At 34.3% G+C, this 20,999-nt stretch overlaps 1 protein-coding gene across 5 annotated transcripts in view; it reads right to left on the reverse strand.

The window, feature by feature from the left end:
• LOC144436064 (uncharacterized) overlaps window positions 1-20,999 on the reverse strand; it is a 132,822-nt gene that overhangs the window by 27,485 nt on the left and 84,338 nt on the right. For all 5 annotated transcript variants that reach the window (XM_078124727.1, XM_078124726.1, XM_078124725.1 and 2 more), the window contains exon 2: window positions 3,790-3,850. In XM_078124727.1, coding sequence (XP_077980853.1) covers window positions 3,790-3,850 — 61 coding nt within the window. The remainder of the gene's footprint in view (window positions 1-3,789; window positions 3,851-20,999) is intronic.

The following is a 20,999-nucleotide window of genomic DNA, read 5'->3' on the forward strand; positions in this document are numbered from 1 at the left end:
TATAGAATGAAATATTCACTATTTCAAAATTGATTTCAGTAATAAATTATTAAACCCAAAAAAGTACACTTTCAAAAATAATCACAATATTAAAGATTTAATCCCAATATGATTGTCGTTTTCATCACACGAGGTCAATTCTTTGTAGATTTTCCCAGAACTCATTTGAGCATTTATCTCTCCATATCAGTTTATACCGCGGGTTAGTCCATATCCGTCGTAATTCCACTATGTTACAGTAATTACTTTTCAAGTTGGATTTAGTTAATTAAGGTTTACTAGTGCGATGACGTACAGTGCCTTATGAAGTGTATCTCGACTTAACACATCTGCGCTTGCGTTGATTAGTAGAAATGTTGCAGGATTAACCATATAAGATTTTAAAACTAAATTTATCCTTCTCCCAATTTATCATTCTCAGATACACCAACCTTAAATCAAAATGAATCGTAGTTAATATACATTCACTTTAACTTTCGAAGTAATGGCTTATATAAAAAAAATCAAATGTTATCCCTATAAATACTCCTGGCAAGCGAGACACCTGAGTCCCGACTCTTTTTTCCTGGCGTCTGTAGGCTTATAACCTATTCCTGAAATAGGATGACCGTTTATCCTCGGGATTCGTTAGGTAAATACCGTGTGTTATCATGTTGCGTGTCTCCTTTTAGTATTGGGGTCGGCGATAGCTGGAAACAATACCTCCAATCCATTGATTCTTTACCCCGAGAGAGTTTTGTCAGAACGTATTTAGGTCTCCATGGGCGGTCTCACAACAAAATATCAAATATAGATATCCTAAAATCCGCTTACATGATGTTGAATAGAGTAAGTCTACTTATTTCATCATCGACAAATACGCAGTTACGATTGATGAGACTCTTGTCAAATATTTATATCCATTTGGTTCGCTTGTGGATACTGTGCACAACTTTGTTGAATATCTCTAATCATGGAGATATAAAGTGAGCATGCTCTAATCAATTCTACTCATACGGCAATAACAAAACATACATTCAACTCTACCATTGATTTCATATTTGAAAAATCACCAAACGAATATTATCTACCTGTAATTAATATGCTTTCTTTTCTCTTTTTTTTTTGTATTCACAGCGGTAATTTTCAGTTGCTCTTTTTTAGGCTTTCAAGTCATCATCCGATTGCTTTATGTTTACAACATAATCACCTGGCCCATAAAATTTATTTAATTCTTTGCGTAACGAATTGATCATTTGACCTGTTAATACTTTCATTGATTGAGTGGTTTAGCTGCAATGTCACAGAGAACCGTGAAGGAAAATATCTCATTCTTATCATCTCTTTTATCTTCAACGTGGCTTTGCTATCTTGAGTATACGACTGCGGCGAGCAAGCTGTAAGCAAACTAAGATAGACCCAAACTAAAAACTATTGTTGCAACCATGTTGATATGAGTTATCAATGCATGATGGTTAAATTGTACTCACAGTAGGGCATCGTTTCTGATAGTGATTGCTAACTTCAGCGTTTACACTATTTTTCATCAAAGATTGGTTGTATCCACATAACCAAGGTACCGCTATCACCAACTGTCATCTACTTGTGTACATTGAACAATGATAGTTTTAGTTCAACTTTGTGTCTATCATAGCAAGCTGCGTTCTTAAGATGTTACCCAATTGCCAAAATTAATTAGTTATGTATCCTCTCATAAAAACAAAAGTTACATAAAAAGCTGTATCGTACACAAGGTTTTTGTTGTTGTCAATGTATGTTCCAAATTATGCGAAATTTGTTGATTGCATTCTTAGGATCTTGTCTAATTATCAAAATATAATCATTTGTACCACTCACTAATCACTCATCACAATTAAAGGCTCCACCAGCAAGCTTTACTACTATACATGTTGTGCGTTGTACGTGAACAATAACATATGAAATTTGACTTACATTTTTAAGATATTGAAAAAGAACCAAATATCATTATTATGAAAATTAATCGTTATTATCAAAAGATACATCAATGAGCTTTATCATACCAGTGATATTGTTCATGTATGTATAAAATTATATGAAATTTAAAGATTGCATTTTTAAATTATTGCCTAATTGCCAAAAATTACTCTTTAAAATCAACTGTCTTATCAGCAATGTCTGTATTAAGTGATATGAAAATAGAAGCCTGTATGAAAGGAATACGGCAAATTAATCATTGAAACTTAAAGCTTCGCAAACAAGCTTTTCAGGACATATGTGCTTTGGTATCATGAATGTATTTTATATAGAATTTGAAACTTGTAATTTTTAGATATAATCTAGTTACTAATTAAACCTAACCAGTTTTGTTATTACCATTAGGAAGATGTGCACAAGGTTTCATTAGAATTGATGCAGTAGTTGTTTAGATATCGTGATCACAGACAAGCAGAGACAGACTGACACGCACGCACGCACGAACGCACGTACACACACACACGCGCGCGCACGCGCACGCGCACGAATGCAGGCACGCACGCAGACAAAAGCATAGCATAGCATTTCCTTACAGAAGGCAATAAAATAATGAACCTTCCTAAATAACATTGTTGTCATGCTTCGCCGATATAACCAGGATACATCCAGCATAGCTGTTTAGTTAGATTTCCACAAGAACAAATAATTATATATATAGTACTTTATCGTCCGCAATAAGAGGAGTTCAAATATCAAATAAGTGTCGACTACAATGACACAATACTACTACAATATCGTCGGATATGTGTATGTCATTGATTGAATATGGTATCCCTAGTTCTGTTCCTGCAAGTGTGGTTGTATTGATCCATATGTATGTATGTATGTATGTATGTATGTATGTATGTATGTATGTTTGTGGGGGGGGGGATGTACCTGTTTGTTTGTCATTGTGCGTATGTCTATATTGGAGGCATGAGAATATTAATTCCGCTTCCTTAATCTATCGTGCTTGAGGAGACCAACAATTTCCTTTATATTTCTTGTGGGTCTAATAGGCCAAATATCTCAAGCGTCATTGAATCATAAAAACCTGAAGATACAAAAGTATCCTCGTCATTACGTCAAACAGTTATCAGATCAGCGATTATCTCCCTTTCTTCAGGGAGTCAATAAACAATTCAATTTAAGCATTACAGACTTTCATAGTGAGGGAGTGACAAGAACAGGTTTATCGCAAACTTTAGGCGATTGTATGTGTGCGATGAAACAGGACCTGACGGTTATAAGACACTGACTTATCTGTATGTACTTCAGGAAAATAGATTGTATCTAAACATGTTTATATGTGTGTGAAATGAAAACAATTCATATCTTTCTTCTTAAGTGTACTGTTTCCTGAATAATAGCGTATCTGTCAGATAACATCTATCGGGTTATTAGTACCAAATGTGTGTTTAAAGGAATCCCACTCGCTGTTGATAGCGTTTGATTGTTAACACTCGAAAAAGATTGAATCGTCGTAAAAATCTAAAGCTCTGGATTAGATATCTCTGCTTGTTTTACGGTTTACTGAAAGAAGAATTTCAAAGTAATTCATCTGAAAAATTGTTTTTTATGTAGGTTATCGGTATTATCAAAGACAGGTTTTTGACCTAAATGTTCCCGATATTGTGACTGTTATTTTGTTTACCTTTCTGTTCTGCCCAATTCTGTTCAGACTTGTGGTTTATGTTGGTCTGTGGAAAATTTAGGGGTTTTCCATGACCACCTACAATGAGCGATTATGTCAAGGAATTGTAAGAGTTTAAACATATAGTTACGTTGAATTGGTAAAAAGGAATACAAACTTACCTGAAAGGATTGCAAGTAACAATAGAGAGATGCACAAGCCAGTGTTTGCCATTGTTAATGTCTAAGATAGAAAAGACGGGAAAAGGAAAAAAATATTATTTACCAACCTATTACTCATGCGCAGAATAACGCAAGGGTTTACACTGATGTACGAGGTGCATGCAAATGAGCTCATTGTAGTGGTGATTGTGAAACTCAATGAGTGCTTAAATGTGGTAAAGTGGTGATTAAATGGTAAATTCAGAGTCATATATTCACAAGTCGTTAAACAAAGGACGGACCCTGTCAAGGCGAATAGTTCACGCAAAAAAACACAGAAGATTCCCCATAGACGTTAAAAGTATTTCAACTTAAGGAATGTTCACAAAACAGACTGTTCTCTCAATTGAATGAGCTGGCTATGGTGGTCATAGGTGAAGCTATGGATAAGATCGAGTCGAGATTTCCATGCATGGAGGATTTTATGACGCTGCTAATGCCCTTGGAAATGGTGGTTTTAAGACTAAAATACGCCAAGCCTTGAAAATTTTTATGATTATTGCTGCCTACGTTAATGTAAACTTTCGCTGTGACGTAAACGGAATTACTCTCGTAGCATTGAATTCCGATGGTATATAATGTGCAAAAAGTCGTTTCATTTTGATCTTTTAGTTGAATCTCCTCACAATCATTACCAGATAGTAAGATGGTAAGATTGAATAAAGAAGCGATGAACACCGAAAACGACGTTAAATAATGCATTACGAAGAAGGGTACTTTTTTACACTACTTAAAATGGCCATATGGATGAGGATTTAGTATTCATTCAACAATTTAATGATGACTTCCTACTTGAAAAACCAATGTGAAACAACGTAGACCAAGTCTGTGTTTGTAACTCAGTACATTGCAAAAAGCTAAAAGAAAATGTGTAAAAAGTTTGTCATTCTACGTATAATAACAAATATTTTACACAAAACTCTTCGTTTGCCATTTATTGAGTTACAATCAAGGACTTGAAATATGTTGTTTCACATTGGATTTTCAAGTTGGAAGCCATGATAAAATTATTTTATAAATTAAAAGTCCAAAATAAACACCCAATCCCCATTCATATGGCCACTTTAAATACGATCGCATTAAAAACCAACATATTAACACCTTCGTGTTTGCCTATGATTAAACATTGTTGTGTTTGATTGTTTTCAAGTAATTTACATTGAGAAAAATACGTTTCCACTCTTTTCACCAGAGGAAAATATACCATTTGATGAAAAAAGACGTCATTTTTATAACAAATTCAAAGAGTATAAAATCTGATTCTAAAATGGCCATCTATTTGAGTTTCAATACTCGCTTTCCATTAATTACATGAAAGATATGAAAATAATCCCATCATAATAGAACAACTTGTATAATATCATATCATATCAATTAGATCTAAATGGAAGACAAAATGGGGATGCCTCTGAAATTGATTGAAATTGTATCGATCGAGCACTGATTGATGTATTCATTTTTATTCAGAAAATGGAAAGCGTTTGAAATCAAAGTTAAGTAATATGGAATATAGGTGATATTGCCATGAAACCAGGTCAGTTTGTTTACATTACATGCACTTAAATTATGGATCAGTCGTTTACGCATGATGTGTGTAGCATATTCTCGTTAGTTGTAACATGTTCATTAATCAATATATATATATATATATATATATATATATATATATATATATATATATATATATATATATATATATTATTGACAACATTCTATAAACATTGTTTTGAAGGTGTACAGATAGGATAAAACATTGATGGATTTTTAATTTATAACACAATTTTATAATGGCGTCATACTTGAAAAATCAATGTGAAACAAGATATGGCAAGTCCTTGTCTGTAAGTCAATACATTGCAAAAAAATGCAAAAAAATGATAAATGTGTACAATCTGTGTTATTGTACATACAATAACAAACTTTTTGCACATTTATTTTTTAGCTTTTGGCAATTTATTGAGTTGCAAACACAGATTTTGTCAATTTTGTGTCGCATTTATTTCTCAAGTAGGAAGCCATGATAAAAGTGTTTTATAAATTAAAAATAAATACACAATCCTCATCATTTCAACCTCAAAGTGAGATAATAACGCCAATTTAGGACAGTTCTAAAGATCGAGCGGTACAACGATAATTACTGTTAAATGCTGTTGAATAAAACTGTGCTCAAAGTCTAGTTAATATTAAAAGAAATTTAAACAAAGTAGGTTATATAATATATAGTTACTTCAAGGCTGTTACTTTTGTTCATGCTCTCTACAAAAATAGTTGTCATGGATTTTAAGTACAGTTCAATGTCAAGTCGCTTATTAGGAGGTATGTATGTATCAAAACATCTAATGTCAAGCAATTCATGTAGGTATTTGGAAACTTCCGAAATATCATAATAGCCACTGACGCCTAATTATCTATTCCGACTCAAGAAAGTTTGACCATGATCACGATCGTCATTCTTACATTATAGATCTAAGCACGTACCGTTTGAGAATCTTATAATATGGATATGCCTTGTGAGGGAGAACCTGTTTTCCTCACACAGGTTATTAAATCACTGTACTGTATTGTCATAACAGATGTATCATTTATCAAATGCAACCATATCTATCATTTGATATAACATTGGTTCACTATTATTGTTATTTAGCATAAATATCAAAAGTGAAATTATTGTGGATGTTGGTATTGCTTATTTAAATATATGCTAAAATGAGTACAACAGATTTTGCTTTACCTTTTTCAAAATAATGGGAGTACATCTTAACCAATTTTAAGAATAACCTTATATATCACAGAACATTTATAAGCAACTCTTTTATGATATGGGTTATGTAACGACAAAACATCGATCCAGGCGTTAACATAATGTCGATTTTTTTCTAGCAAAATGCTTGAGTGCTTTACGACTCTTTTGCCATGCCACCCATATTGATAACCCTATAATCGTAACATCCGGGCTATTCTATGCATGGCACTGATATGTCATTTGACGTTAATACTTGGTGAATACTCGTGATCCTTCGCTGCAAATCACTTGAAGGGATGTTATCGAGATTGATCGTATTTTCTGATTAGACAGAAAAACAGCTTTGGACTGGCGCCAGATGCTCACGGTGACTAGGTAAAACCAAGATGAATGACTTACAAACAAAAAGTAAAATCAGAAGAAATAACTACTGGATGAATAATTATGATATTTAGTAATATTTTGTATGGCAAGTATTACCGTAATTATATGTCGTTTTATCTGTGTATACATGATCAAATAGCGGTCGATACAGTGATCAACAATTGGTTTGTGATACCGTAGAGATCACATAAAAATCTGTACAACAACTTGGTTCTATTTTTTACAATAAAAAAATAGTTTGTTTTTTTTTATGTAAGAGTTTTTAAAAAGATATTTTCAATAATATAACTATGAAATGTTGATGGATCTATGTGGCATAAGGCAAAGCTAAAGTTGATGTAAAGGATTCATAACTTAACATCATTATGTTTTGTATTTGTTTCAGATCGCTTGCGCGCCAAAATCGTTTTTATAAGCAAAATTCATAATCATGAAAGATAGTACAAATCAACCGAATGTTGAATATGAGTGGTAACAAATGTTAGGTCTTCAACAATTATGAAGAAAGTGTTAATTCATTCATTCATTACAAATTAATGTGTGTAGTAACAGTTTATTAAAAATATTTAGAAGTCTAAAATCAGATTTTGTATGGGTAATCTGATCGTCCATTTAGAGACAATCGCACAAAGTCGTTTAATGAGCTTGTTCGTTTAGGACAAGACTCTCTCCCCTCCTTCCCCTTAACGTACGTTCACAAGTGCGATATGGACACGTTTATATATATGATTTAAAACAATGGTGAAATATGTAGCGGTCACACCACTACGATCAATGTAATGTAAAAACACGATGGTAAACACACATTCAAATACTATCGGAAACCCAGCACTGTTTATCACATTAGAAGTCAATTTTAATCAACTTATCAACATCTCAGTAGTAAATACAGAACCTGATGTCATTGAAAGCGTGAACGTTTTCGAAATTTGGTTAGTAGTGCGAAAATGAAGTTCAGCAATCGCGTTGACGCCAGATCCCCTCCTCACTAAAAGAACGAAGTTCGTTTAATATTGAGCTTGTGTAACATTGTGCTAGAGTCCATTCATGACAATGGCGTCATAAGTTATATCAATGTGAGACATCATAGCGAAATCTAATTAAGATGAAAAGAATCTAACTTCTGTGATATAAACTTGATATGTTCACGATCATTTCAATAATGTGGGAATATTTGTTTCATAAGAACATGATTAAAGTAATGTTCTGCACAGCAAACGTTATACATCAGGGACACTGGTTTCTTCTTTTACAAGGCGCCATTGTTATCTGATTTGTTCTCAAAAAAGGTTCAAAGCATGACCTTTTTCATAATGAAATTACCTCGCCTCCGTGTCCATACACACTCTTCCTTAATTTGAGAGGGTAGTGAGAAATGCGGCTATGTGATCGCTGTAATGAACAAAAAAGGAATGTCGTTCTGTTCTTTTAGACTAGGAGAAGACGGTATTTTTAAACACGAGTAAACGTGAAACTATTCAGGCATTCCTTTCACATATTTTAATTTCTCTAAGTAATCCGCATATTCAATGCTAGATGAACAAAATGGTACTTTCAGGACCGTACAAAGGGAATTATTCGTTGACATTTATATATTCATAGATCATTTATGTATGTTTAGTTGGAATTAAGGTCGTTTAAAGGTATTTACAAAATTGCTGCATGGCGAAAGGAAACACGCATGTTTAGTTGAGGTGTATCTGAAACCGGTACACACATGGGTGTTGTAAAGTGCAGGATAATATGTCTTTGTGTTAAGACGCTAGAAGAGTACCAAATAGTGTAACTTCACAGTCCAAGAACCATTAGATTGTTATCTAACCTCCCTTCAGAGATTTGATGTTTTTTGAACTTTGAATTTTGAAATATGTGAAATATGTGAAATATGACCAACTTGATAGAAGAATCGTGAGGCTGTAACGAGTTCTCTGATTAAGTTGTACTCCCATATAACAGTTTTTGATTAATAACATTTACTGCAATCAAAAAAGAGGTCTACCTGGACACGACTTGAGAGGGTATGCAAACTAGCACAATACATGAAATGTGGTAAATAAATAAATACTAGGTACACTCCAAGTACGATGTACATGACAACGCTGCTGTATAATACAATTTCTGCCCATGCATGTATGGCCAGTTAATGCATCAATCAAATTGGATTGCATTTAAGTGAGGCAGTGCAGGAAAGACCATAAAAACGAACAATTGGACTCATGTATTCACTCTATTGGTAATGTTCGCAAACAGTGCAACGTACCGTGTCGTACATATACACAACTTACGTACTATACATAATTACTGACGTCACTTCCTCCTTACCAAGCAAACGTAACGTCCTCCTTACAAAACAATGAAGTTGTGTCATAATTGAAATACTGAGTACCCTTGATCATATAACAGAGAACAAACAAACAAATGTACGTCTGAGATCGTTTGGCTAATGATTATATATATATATATATATATATATATATATATATATATATATATATATATATATATATATATATATATATATATATATATATATATATATACATACATTTACTATATATATATATATATATATATATATATATATATATATGTGTGTGTGTGTGTGTGTGTGTGTATGTATGTATGTATGTATGTATGTATGTATGTATGTACAATGTATGTATGTATGTATGTATGTATGTATGTATGTATGTATGTATAAATGAATAATATGCATATTATGTATATGTATATATAATCATTATTGTAAAATCAACAATGATATGAATTTACTCAATTCACACCCTTTCAATCGTCTACCTTCCCATCACTGTAAAGCCATCAGTTTGATTATAAATGTATCACTGTCAACAAAGACGGGCGAAAACTGTCAAAATGAATTAATGGAGTATGTTTAAAGATCTTTTAAGACAAATATTGTTAATGACCAGGAAACGTGCAAATGCATTTAATGACTCAGTCAATGACAATTTCTTTGTTGGAAAAACCATTACACTGTTAGTTTAAGGATCACTTTACCCATCACAAGATGCTTTTTTTCTGAGTATTCAATGTCTGGACACACTAGATAATTTTGCGATCATCAATCTTGGTGATTACGTACGCTGTCCTACATATGGTAGGGTTTAACTTGTTTTGACATCAAATTTATAAAGTATCATCAAATTGAGGCCTTTTTAGACAAACATGAACAATACATCAACAGAAATGAATGTCAGGAATTAATAAAAGACTTTTTAATATTTGATATGTCATTAGTACAGTATGGCTGTTTGATCGAAACCTCACAATCAATTTTATTTTCTTCAATACTATCGACAGGAAAGAAAACTTGAAACGATACAAGTTAAACAATAGTTTGAAAGCATGCATTATTCACCGGAGGTATATATCCTAAACAACATTGATCGATTCTATTCTGCAAAGGGTTCAATCTCTTTATTTGAATTACCTTATAAATCCTATCTAAACATTGATTATACTAAATAAAGTCTGTAAGAAATATTTTTTTTCTTTTAAAGGATAAAGTACGTCATTCGGGGGTTAAGACAAGGTACCAAAGAACATTAAGATTGATCTAGAATAAAAATTAAGAGTTATAGAAGCGTGTAAGTACATGTTGCCCCAAATGGATTTACTTTACTTAGAGATTTAGTTTACCGCTAAGCGTACTTCAAAAGGGTTCTAGCGTGAGGATCAATATGTTTCAAGAATAGTTGAACATCCTTCTGGCGTCTTCAAATAACTTTGTTTCGCTTCGATAACCCTAAGTACGTAGCATACAACCGAGATAAAAGCGCATGTCTCCGATTACTTCCCGTGTTTAGGACGTTTGTTTGCGTAGTATAAATCGCAAACCCTTTGAAATTTGTGTCTGGATACTTAATTTGTGAGGAGTAAACGCGAAAAGGGTTGCCACGTTTTGGAAAGAGTAATGAAGTTGTTTTTAACCTATACATCACGTCAAAATGGCTACCATGGTCACCAAAGTATGTATCATTAAAATGATAGAGTATCATTCGATCTATCATCGAAGGTCTATCCACAAACCATATGCCCGTCATTAACGATGTCATGTCACTCACTCGACTCATCACTCAGTTGTTTTCAGTCACTCGACTCACTCAGTTGTTGACATATTACCTTCGATCGGCGCTATCCTAACATCAGAACGAACTCGGAATATTTTAGAAACGGATTCTTTCATCTGAAGATAATTTTTAATCGTTTACATACTTGTCTTAATGTCATACTGGCAAAATGTAGTGTTATCTTAGGTTTATCGTTAGCTTTCATTAAAAAATATGACAATACAATTAAGTTATATAATGTTTATAACTTCATTGTAATTGCCTTATTGTTTCCGTTCTTTTCAGTCCTCAATTTTCATTTGTCTCATTTTAGAAGCACAAGTGGAAAGTAATTTAGGCATAAAAATGTATTATCTTTTCATTAACATTCATACTTTACGTTGTCAAAAAGTTGTACAATTGTGATAACTCGATGTATAATTAAAATGTCTGATAGATTATTAAGTCTTTCTAGTTAGAACAAATTTTACCCATTCTGTCAGAATCTATAAGGATACATATTAGGTATTTACAAGCAACTCGTAAAATGGGCTCATATGTACATATTATATACCCTCGATTTTTTCAAAGCAGCTTCTCTTTTTATAAGTATTGTTCAAAACCTTCAAATGCCACCTGTAAATCCTCTGATTCGAATGATTTTCACAGACAGCAGCTTACTGAACATATTTTCACCATAAGGTGTTCTCATCTCAAATATCTGTCACTTAAATCCAATCCACACAAGTAACTCTGTACACTGATAATGCGAGGTTACAGCTTGAACCCTGAACTTTTTTTCCATTGATAGAAACAGATGGGAAAGGAAATAGCAAAGTGGTTCACCTAATATCCTTAATCAAAATCCAATTCGCCTTTCAAGATTTATCCACTGTAACAGAAATGGGAAATTCGGTAGGGATAGACATTTTAAAGTACATGGCGAAGCTTGTCTACGTTGGTCATTAGCTATTGGTGAATGCGTGTACAACATATCTTATGTGATACATTTAACGTTAAATGTCGTTGACAAGGCAGTCAGCATTGCCAATTAACTTATTTCGGAATAACCGTGTGCACGTACATGTTATCAAAATGACTGACTCTTATATACGATCTGAGATCAGTATATGAATATTAAATACTCAAAACTCACCTATGATACAGCAAAGTAGTAATGACTCTTTTTAGTATAAACCAAAAAAACTGTATATGTAAGTATTTTTGGTGACGACGGTGTCCTGAAGATGCATGCAGTATATGTGTTAATATCAATAAATCTTGAGCATGGACAACCTTGCTATGATATATACATATCACGTGACCTTGTCAATTTGCAGATTACTTCATTAGCATACTTTTCGAGAAACATTTGTTTAGCAGTAAATGTAGCTGCTATGTGAGGAGCGAGACCTTAACCTCTCTTACCGTCTTATGTTTGCACATACTCTAATGTAGATATACGAGAATCAATCTAGTCATCAAACAGAGATGTAATGAAGCGATCGAATCGAATGAAAAATGGGTCCCAAAGTGGATGTATCTACAAGTGTAATGTTAAGGCTTATAGCTACAGAAATATTTTCCTTAAGCTTCTATCTGCTGAGATTTTTGGAGATATTTTAACGCTCATAGATTGTTTTTCTTCTATTCACCGAGGTTATTGGAGCAGTGTCTTGAACACAATGCAGTTTCCATAAAATGTTAACCTGTGATAGATCTCCTATCTTTCAACTACGGGGAGAGATCAATAGTTCAATATAGGATTTTTTAAAAAAATTACTTTGGGAGTGGATGTTCGAGCCATTTGAGTTCCCATCCTACAAAAAAGAATTTTACTTTTAATGTACATGTTTTGTTCCCCATAATATAACTATTTCAAAGAACCGCTATGAAGGGAAAAATTGACGATTTTTCGATAAAGTAAGTGTGTGACACTACAATACAGTAAATTATCAACAAAAGAGCTATTCTTTCTTGCTACATACTGGCTTTTATTCATAGCACTGCATATTTTTTTACTACTACATAATGGTTTGAAATTGATTGTGCTGTCTGAAACATTATTTTCAATTTTGGCTAATTTAGTTAGAAAGGGTGGGAGAGGGGCGTCTGAAGTCTAACTAAAATAATTTATTTGTTTTAATTGAACTATTGATCCCCCCAACACATTAGTTACTTTGATCTATATTTATGATTAGCCTTATGGAGTCATGATAGGTGAATGGTTAGCGTGACCGGCTAGGAATCTACAGGTTGCAGGTTCGCTGCCTGCTTTTTGTTTCTGAGTGGCGAAAGTCCTTGAGCAAGAGATTTGAACCACGACTGTGCCTCAGTCAACCCAGCTGTATAATTAGGGAACTGGTAGGATGTAGGTTGCAATGTGAAGGCTTTAATCCTTGTGCTGAAATGGCTGCAATAGATTGTGTGCTTCCCGGGGAGTTGAGGGAGGCTAAAGGCGTTTGTACCGTTCTGATCCGAGCCAGGGGTAATAATTGTAAAGAGCTTTGAGCATGGTGTGGGAAAGCGCTATATAAGAACCCAACATTATTATTACTATTATTCCTCTACTCCTGTAGCGTTTCATTTAGCACTTCTCCTTCAATTCCTTCAATGTAGAAGGTTACACAGAGTAATAAAAAAGTCGTTCAATAAAGAACACAATGCATACATTGTTGTTTAATCTATCATTACTCTAACCCTTAGAAATGGTAAATTGATTGTTCCAAAAAAGGGAATAAAATCCATGAGTTTTATTATGACGGTTTTGGTATGAAAGTTGAGTTCATCAATATCTCTAGAAATCACGTCTTGATGTGTGTGGAAGTGACTTGATGAAAAAGAGATGACTCCAGAATTCTACTTACTCTGTCAGAACCGTCTCAGAAAGGATTTCTTTGATAGAAGATGAAAAATGAGCATTTATCTGAAACGCAGTTATTGTAGATATAACGTTAATATGAGTCTTAGCTAACTCCTTAACTGCCATACAGAGTTAAAAGACATGGTTATGATTTGGTTTCAAGTACAGCTGAGCCGATGCTACCCCTTTGATCATTTTCAATACGTTCCTGCCTATATTCTAATTACTCGAAAATGTAAGAACTTGCAGTACAATGTGACATTTCATGTTAACACTGTATCTTTTTCACATGTGGTGCGTTGACAACTTTCGTGCCATTCGTCTAAGCACCTGGGCCTTTTCAGGGGTCAAATTAAAAACGTTTCCCCGAGGAGAATTATCGACGAGAATTCGAAGGAGGAGAAATTAATATTATGAAAGAAGCTGAAGAGAAGAATTGTCATTTGCTTCGGAAGTATTCGTTTATTTGGTGGTACGTTGCACGAATTCAATTTTACCTCTTTTTGCTGTTTGGGGAGTAACAGGTGAACATTTCACTTATTTATTATATATGTTATAATCGTGATTAAATGTAGCCCTGGCAAAGGTAAATTACAGAGTCACAATATATAGCAGATGGGTTAAATTGTATCCGGACAAGATTTGAATTGGAAGTGAACATCACACACAGACAACCGAAGTAGTCGTGAGTAAAAATTTACCATAACAGTGAAAACGTCTTTACATGACGATAAGTCCATTAAGTTACACATTTGAGAATGTTCAATATTGGTAGAATTGGCTAGCGTTCATACCAACGAATTTCACGATCACGCCAATTAATACTTATGGTACGTTTGTAGGCTGTATACAGAGCTAACAATACGTGGGATAGAAATGAAGAGTGTAGGCAGGAGAGCGACGAGAGGCCGCGCTGCTACTGAATTAGAAACGAATATGGGAACATGCATATGAAGAATGTTTGGCCGTAAGTAATTGCAAATATACTAGACGTATTAGTGTTTTGATGTCACAACCGAAAAACACAGTCTCTGAACCATTTCCTTTGTGAAATTCTTTCGTTGAGGGATATTTGACCGATATCATTTACCCCGCTTAAGAGGCCATGAAACTTGATCTATTCAATTTCTCATTCTCCTGAAAATATATCTCCATGTAATAAAATGTAGAAAGATATGTAATGATATTCACGATTGTCCGCAGAATTATGCCTTCGTGTCAGTTTGTCACTAGAGGCTTTGTATTGCATGCTAGCTAGATTTCATGCCTTATTAGATGTATTTGTGATCTGTCGCGATGTTTCCTTGTTACCGCTGAATCGCCTTGGGAAATCAATCGTTCACATCTTATCCCGGTGTGGCCCAACTCATCAAACAACTTCAAAAGAGCGTAAGTCAACTTAATTTGCATCTCAATATTTCTGACGTTACTAGGGCATATTTTCGTCAACGAGTACGCACACTTCATCGTTTACATTCATTATTATCTCACGATTAAGCGTTAGAACTTTTCTTAGTTCTTTCAAGGTTGTCTTTAAAATATAATAAATGAATAAGCTGCTTGGCATTCGTAAAAGCTGAAACACCTTTTTGACCTTGCAAAACTGGCGACTACCACTCAACTAACCACAATGACCACTCAACTATCAGGCAAACTCCAGTGTTCAAACCACTCAACTATCCGGCAAACCCTTGTGGTCATACCACTCAACTATCCGGCGAACCCCTGTGGTCATACCACTCAACTATCCGGCAAATCCTTTTGGTCAGCCCACTCAACTATCCAACAAACCCTTTTGGTCAGCCCACTCAACTATCCAACAAACCCCTGTGGTCATATAACTCAACTATCCAACAAACCCTTTTGGTCAGCCCACTCAACTATCCAACAAACCCCTGTGGCCATATAACTCAACTATCCGACAAACCCGTGCCATACCACGCAACTATTCGATAAACTATTGTGGTGGTCAGCCCACTCAACTATCCTTAAACCCCTGTAGGCACAGGCTATAGTTTTTTCCCAATATTAACGGATATCTAAACAAGAATCGCTTTATGAAGATTAATTTCCTAAACATTATATATCAAAATGGTGTTTAAACAACTATTGTTCGACCTTCGACTTCAATTTGTACGAAAATGATTCCGTAGCAAGTGACTGTGATTTTTTTCAAATTGAACTAAACGCAGTCAATCATAGGCAGGTGCGTTTAGTACGTTCCATTCCTATACTGCTGGAGGCGAAAACATCCCTTATACGTATCTAATTTTGGCGATGTTTTGCCGTGCTAACAAAAACGTTAGCCGCGGGAGAAGTTTAAATCGTGTTCGGTTACTCAACTAATAAAAAGTAACAATGTTTTTTACTCATGATTTACTCTCACTATCAGTTGCATAGTCAGTTCGTGTCCATGCATGAACGAGCAGATGAAACGACAGTGTTGAAGTTTTTAAAAGGAAAACTATCATCTCCTCGCGTTAGTTCATTTTGAATGGCAATAATCGCCTACTGACTTTACTTTGGCTATTGTTGACGAGATGGGAGTGTACTTTCGTTTGTATGTACAACTTTTCTAACTTGACAGGACTCTTAGCAGTGGTAACCGGAGGCTATCCAAGACAATTACTGTCATATACATACTGTCATATATATATATATATATATATATATATATATATATATATATATATATATATATATATATATATATATATATATATATATATATATATATATATATAACTCGGTGAGTATCAATCTGCTATAAGACAGTGCTCTATACCGCAGTGGCAGAGCGTAATAGTTTTGGTAGTACTGGAACTCTTTCTTGGGTGTAACTCGGAGTTTCACGCATATTGCGATCATCAGACACTCGAGTGTCTGATGATCGCAATATGCGTGAAACTCCGAGTTACACCCAAGAAAGAGTTCCAGTACTACCAAAACTATATATATATATATATATATATATATATATATATATATATATATATATATATATATATATATATATATATATATATATATATATATATATATATATATATATATATATATATGCGCACACACACATATATATATATATATATATGCGCACACACATACACACACACACACACACAATTTCATTCTTCTTTCGCCAAGTAGAGTGTTCAATCACCTTGGAGACCATTTCATACATACGTATTCATAAAAATGAAAGAAGACGAGTGTGATATTACATTATGGATTTACACTACGGACCGTTTCACCAGAAGGAACGTAGTGTAAATCCACTCGTCGTCTTTCATTTTTATGTATTTATACATACATACATACATACATACATACATACATACATACATACATACATACATACATACATACATACGGTTTATTAGATAAATGTTAAAGTTTGACTACTGTGAAAATGTTGTCATTTAAGAACTGTGATTAGTTTCCCTACCAATGATGTATATGAGTTTCCCTACCAATGATGTATATGAGTGAGTTTTGACTCTAAGTACGATTGATGGCGGGGTTAACACATCTACGGATATTGGAATGAATACATTTTCATTTTCTATGCTGACTGTTGCCTTGCATGTAATGAATACAACTAATAATGCAAGTATTCTTTGTCGGTTTTCAGATCATTGCAAGATTCAAAGCGTCATGACCCTTCTCGGGAAAACAGCCGTGATTGCCAAACCTTCAAGGGGACGCCATTGTTTAGCAAACCGCCAACTCATCCCGTTCATCAACTATGAATAGGAAAGAACTGATTGCAGTTATCATTCATGGTTAAGATTACAGATTACTTTCATACATCTATGTTGTAACACAAAATAGCCGCCGGTTTTGTATAATCAAACAACTGTTGTGCATTTATAGCTTATCTCACAAGACCACAGTAGATGTGTTGTGTTGTGTTGGGACCATAATCTTTGTCTTAGCCTTGTAGGTGCCATTAAAACAACACTATAAAGTTACCGTTGGCACTTACCCTTAAAACAAACAATGAATTGAATCAGGTACATTTTCCTGATAAGAGTAAAGCACCGAATAGGTATAGTTATACATCATTTTTCCTCAAAACTCTACAATTTGATAACACGTGTCAACTCACATTTGTGATTAGCGGGTACCAAAGCCTTGCAGGGCAGCAGTTTAAAATTTGAATTAACCCGTGATGTTTAAATATGAAAGAGTTCGCTAAATGACATATTGTCCTATGTGTATCATGTTTGAACAATGTATAATTTACGATTATTTTTGTGTTATTTGATACATGAAGTGATGACACCAACTATAATTTCACACTTGAGTATAGATTCTACGTCTGCGTAACTTATTCTATAGCTATATATTCTAGCGACTTTGTTGAAATGGAATTCTTGTATCATAAATCAACTTTAAAAAAAACTATTTACCTGGATAACCAATATGAATATATTTTGTTTTCAAAAAAATTCGTTGAAACCTTCGCATATCAATTGGAGAGATGCCCTTCTTTGCTATCAGAAGCCAGAAGGCTTACTTCTTGAAACATGATAAGAATTATACCAATATGTCATTTGACATTTGATTGCATTTATGTTTTCATGTGATTGTGTATCTTCCGTTAAATTGTATCACGAAAATAATGATGTACATGTTCATCATTATTGCAATATACCTCTGACGATACTTGCTTCATTTTGAATATAAAAACACAAATATAAAAACTCTCTTAAGCATACTTAGGCCTTAAATAGTCCAATACTTTGGGGAGGGGGGGGGGGAGTGGAAACAAAATGTTCAAGTTGAAAGGGTCAGTTGCCATCATTCACATTCAGTTTTTAGCATGTATGTTAAATGGTAATGAAAGTAAACTAAATCAAAATATTAAGTTCCACTTTCCGTATATGATAAACGTTATTGGTGATATGTCATTACTGGTATGTCTAAAGAATTACTAAGTCAAAGCCAACTAGTTTGACTACTTCAAGTCCTATATTATATGTTATCTACTTTCCATTCGGCAGACAGGCTCTAATTCACTTTTTATCATTTGTCTATTATTTCTGAATCCGAAATGATAATGCTAAAACCACTATCATGTAACTTTAGTAGGAAGACAGACCGTACACGTCAAGCCTTGCCATTATCTCTGTAGATCAAATGTACTGATTTCCAAGTCGTACCTGGAGTCAGTCGCCACTGGTTTGTATGTGGCGATTTGTCAGTGTTTACACAGATGATTGAGGGGATTTAGTGAGTGGCAAAACTCCCACCAGAAATAGTGCCATCTGGTCATCTCCTTAATGATACGTTGCTGAGCAACCTTTCTTAAAAGATCATCGGTTGTCAGGTTAAGGTGAAGACATCTCCCTCCCTGAAGATTAAGATGAATTGGTTATAGTTTTGTGATGCATGCCAGAAAGATTAATTCTTGGAAGATATCATGCTAGAGTTTTCAGTATTAGGTATCAGGGAAGAAGTCTATTCAACTAAACTTTTTCTAGCGACTCTCCTTTAATTAGAAAACTCGCCTTGAATGTTTGCATTTAATATTCTTGATGAAATGTAAAACAAATTGTTGCATCGAAATTTAAATATGAACCGTGGTGTCTGTTAAGTTTGTATGATAGCTGGCTAAAGTATAATTCGGCGTGTCCTCACGTATGTAAACATTCAGATGTGGCAATTTGACATTGAGAACTTGTTCTGAAACGCTACCGCTTGATGTGATAATGATGTGACAAACAGTACTCCTTTACGCACCTTGGCGAAGAACTAACACTTTATGTATGTTGATTATAGTCAGTTCAACATTTACCTGACGCCGCTCTTTACGCAGACGGGGTATTAAACAATAGAACATAGCAGAGTCTCCTCACGTACTCGACAATTCCTCTTCCTTCCTTCACATCCGATAAATCTCCTTTACGAGATTAACGTAAAGCGTTGCAGACATTGAGCCTTTTATTGAAAATGCGAACAATGGTATAACATATTGTCTTATTGAGAGAGAGAGAGAGAGAGAGAGAGAGAGAGAGAGAGAGAGAGAGAGAGAGAGAGAGAGAGAGAGAGAGAGAGAGAGAGAGAGAGAGAGAGAGAGAGATATGGATGTGCATATTGTATGGTAAGAAGAGGACTATGAGAAGCGGGATCATGCAAAGAAATTTCCCTCGCTGAGGGGTCACTGAGAGTAAAGGAGAACGCTACGGGAGAATACACTCCATTAACAAGGAGAAAGCCGAGTGGTAAATCATAGCAGCTTTGAGTGAAATACAAATTGAAAATATCGACCTCTGCTATTCTCATAATGTTAATGATTTTGCGATGAATATCTAATATTTAGACTGTTCTCCAAATATTAATTAAAGTGGTTACTGATGTGATGTTTTCTTGCTTATGGATTCAAAAGGAAATTAGGATTCAATTCACTTGGTAGTCTTACTGCTTTAAATGTCGTTAAAGTGTTATTCTAAGCATTTTAAGCAAGTAATAACAGGTCATAATATTGTACCTGTCTACTCCAAGTATTTTTACGACCATGGTTCATGTGGCGTACAGCGTACCTTATTGCTGGGCGATCATTCGCAAAAAGCTTACACCTTTATCGTGAACAGCAGAATACTGATTTCACTGACGAGTGTATAGTATCCACTTGTGCTAAATTCAACTGACAATGAGAGGAATTTAAAACTAATATTGTTTATCGACTTTGAGTTAAGTTGTTAACGTCGCAACTAGCTATCTAAAGCTTATAAGTTATATGTTTGTTTGTTTGTTTGTTTGTTTGTTGAGGTTTGAATATTTCATATGATGCTAGCGCCCCAAACGTATCTTTAGCAATGATTTGTGTACATGCCATTTGCTGAGAAAAGTTGAGCATCCGTATTTTCGCACAGCATACCATTCTGGAAGTTAGATTTGTCTGGAAACGCTGAAATGTTATCATTTTGGGCGCCTGCTCCGTTTATTTTCCATCCCCGCACCACAGTCGCCATGGCAATATTTACAGTGTATATATACAAGGTGACGTAAAACAACCAATCAAATCAATATTGCTATACAACCTATGTTTTAAATGTCAGAGCCTTGCAGATTGTGATGTCATGAAACTCACATTATGTATTGC

The sequence above is a fragment of the Glandiceps talaboti genome, chromosome 6 (genome assembly GCF_964340395.1).
Source record: "Glandiceps talaboti chromosome 6, keGlaTala1.1, whole genome shotgun sequence".
Lineage (NCBI taxonomy): Eukaryota > Metazoa > Hemichordata > Enteropneusta > Spengelidae > Glandiceps > Glandiceps talaboti.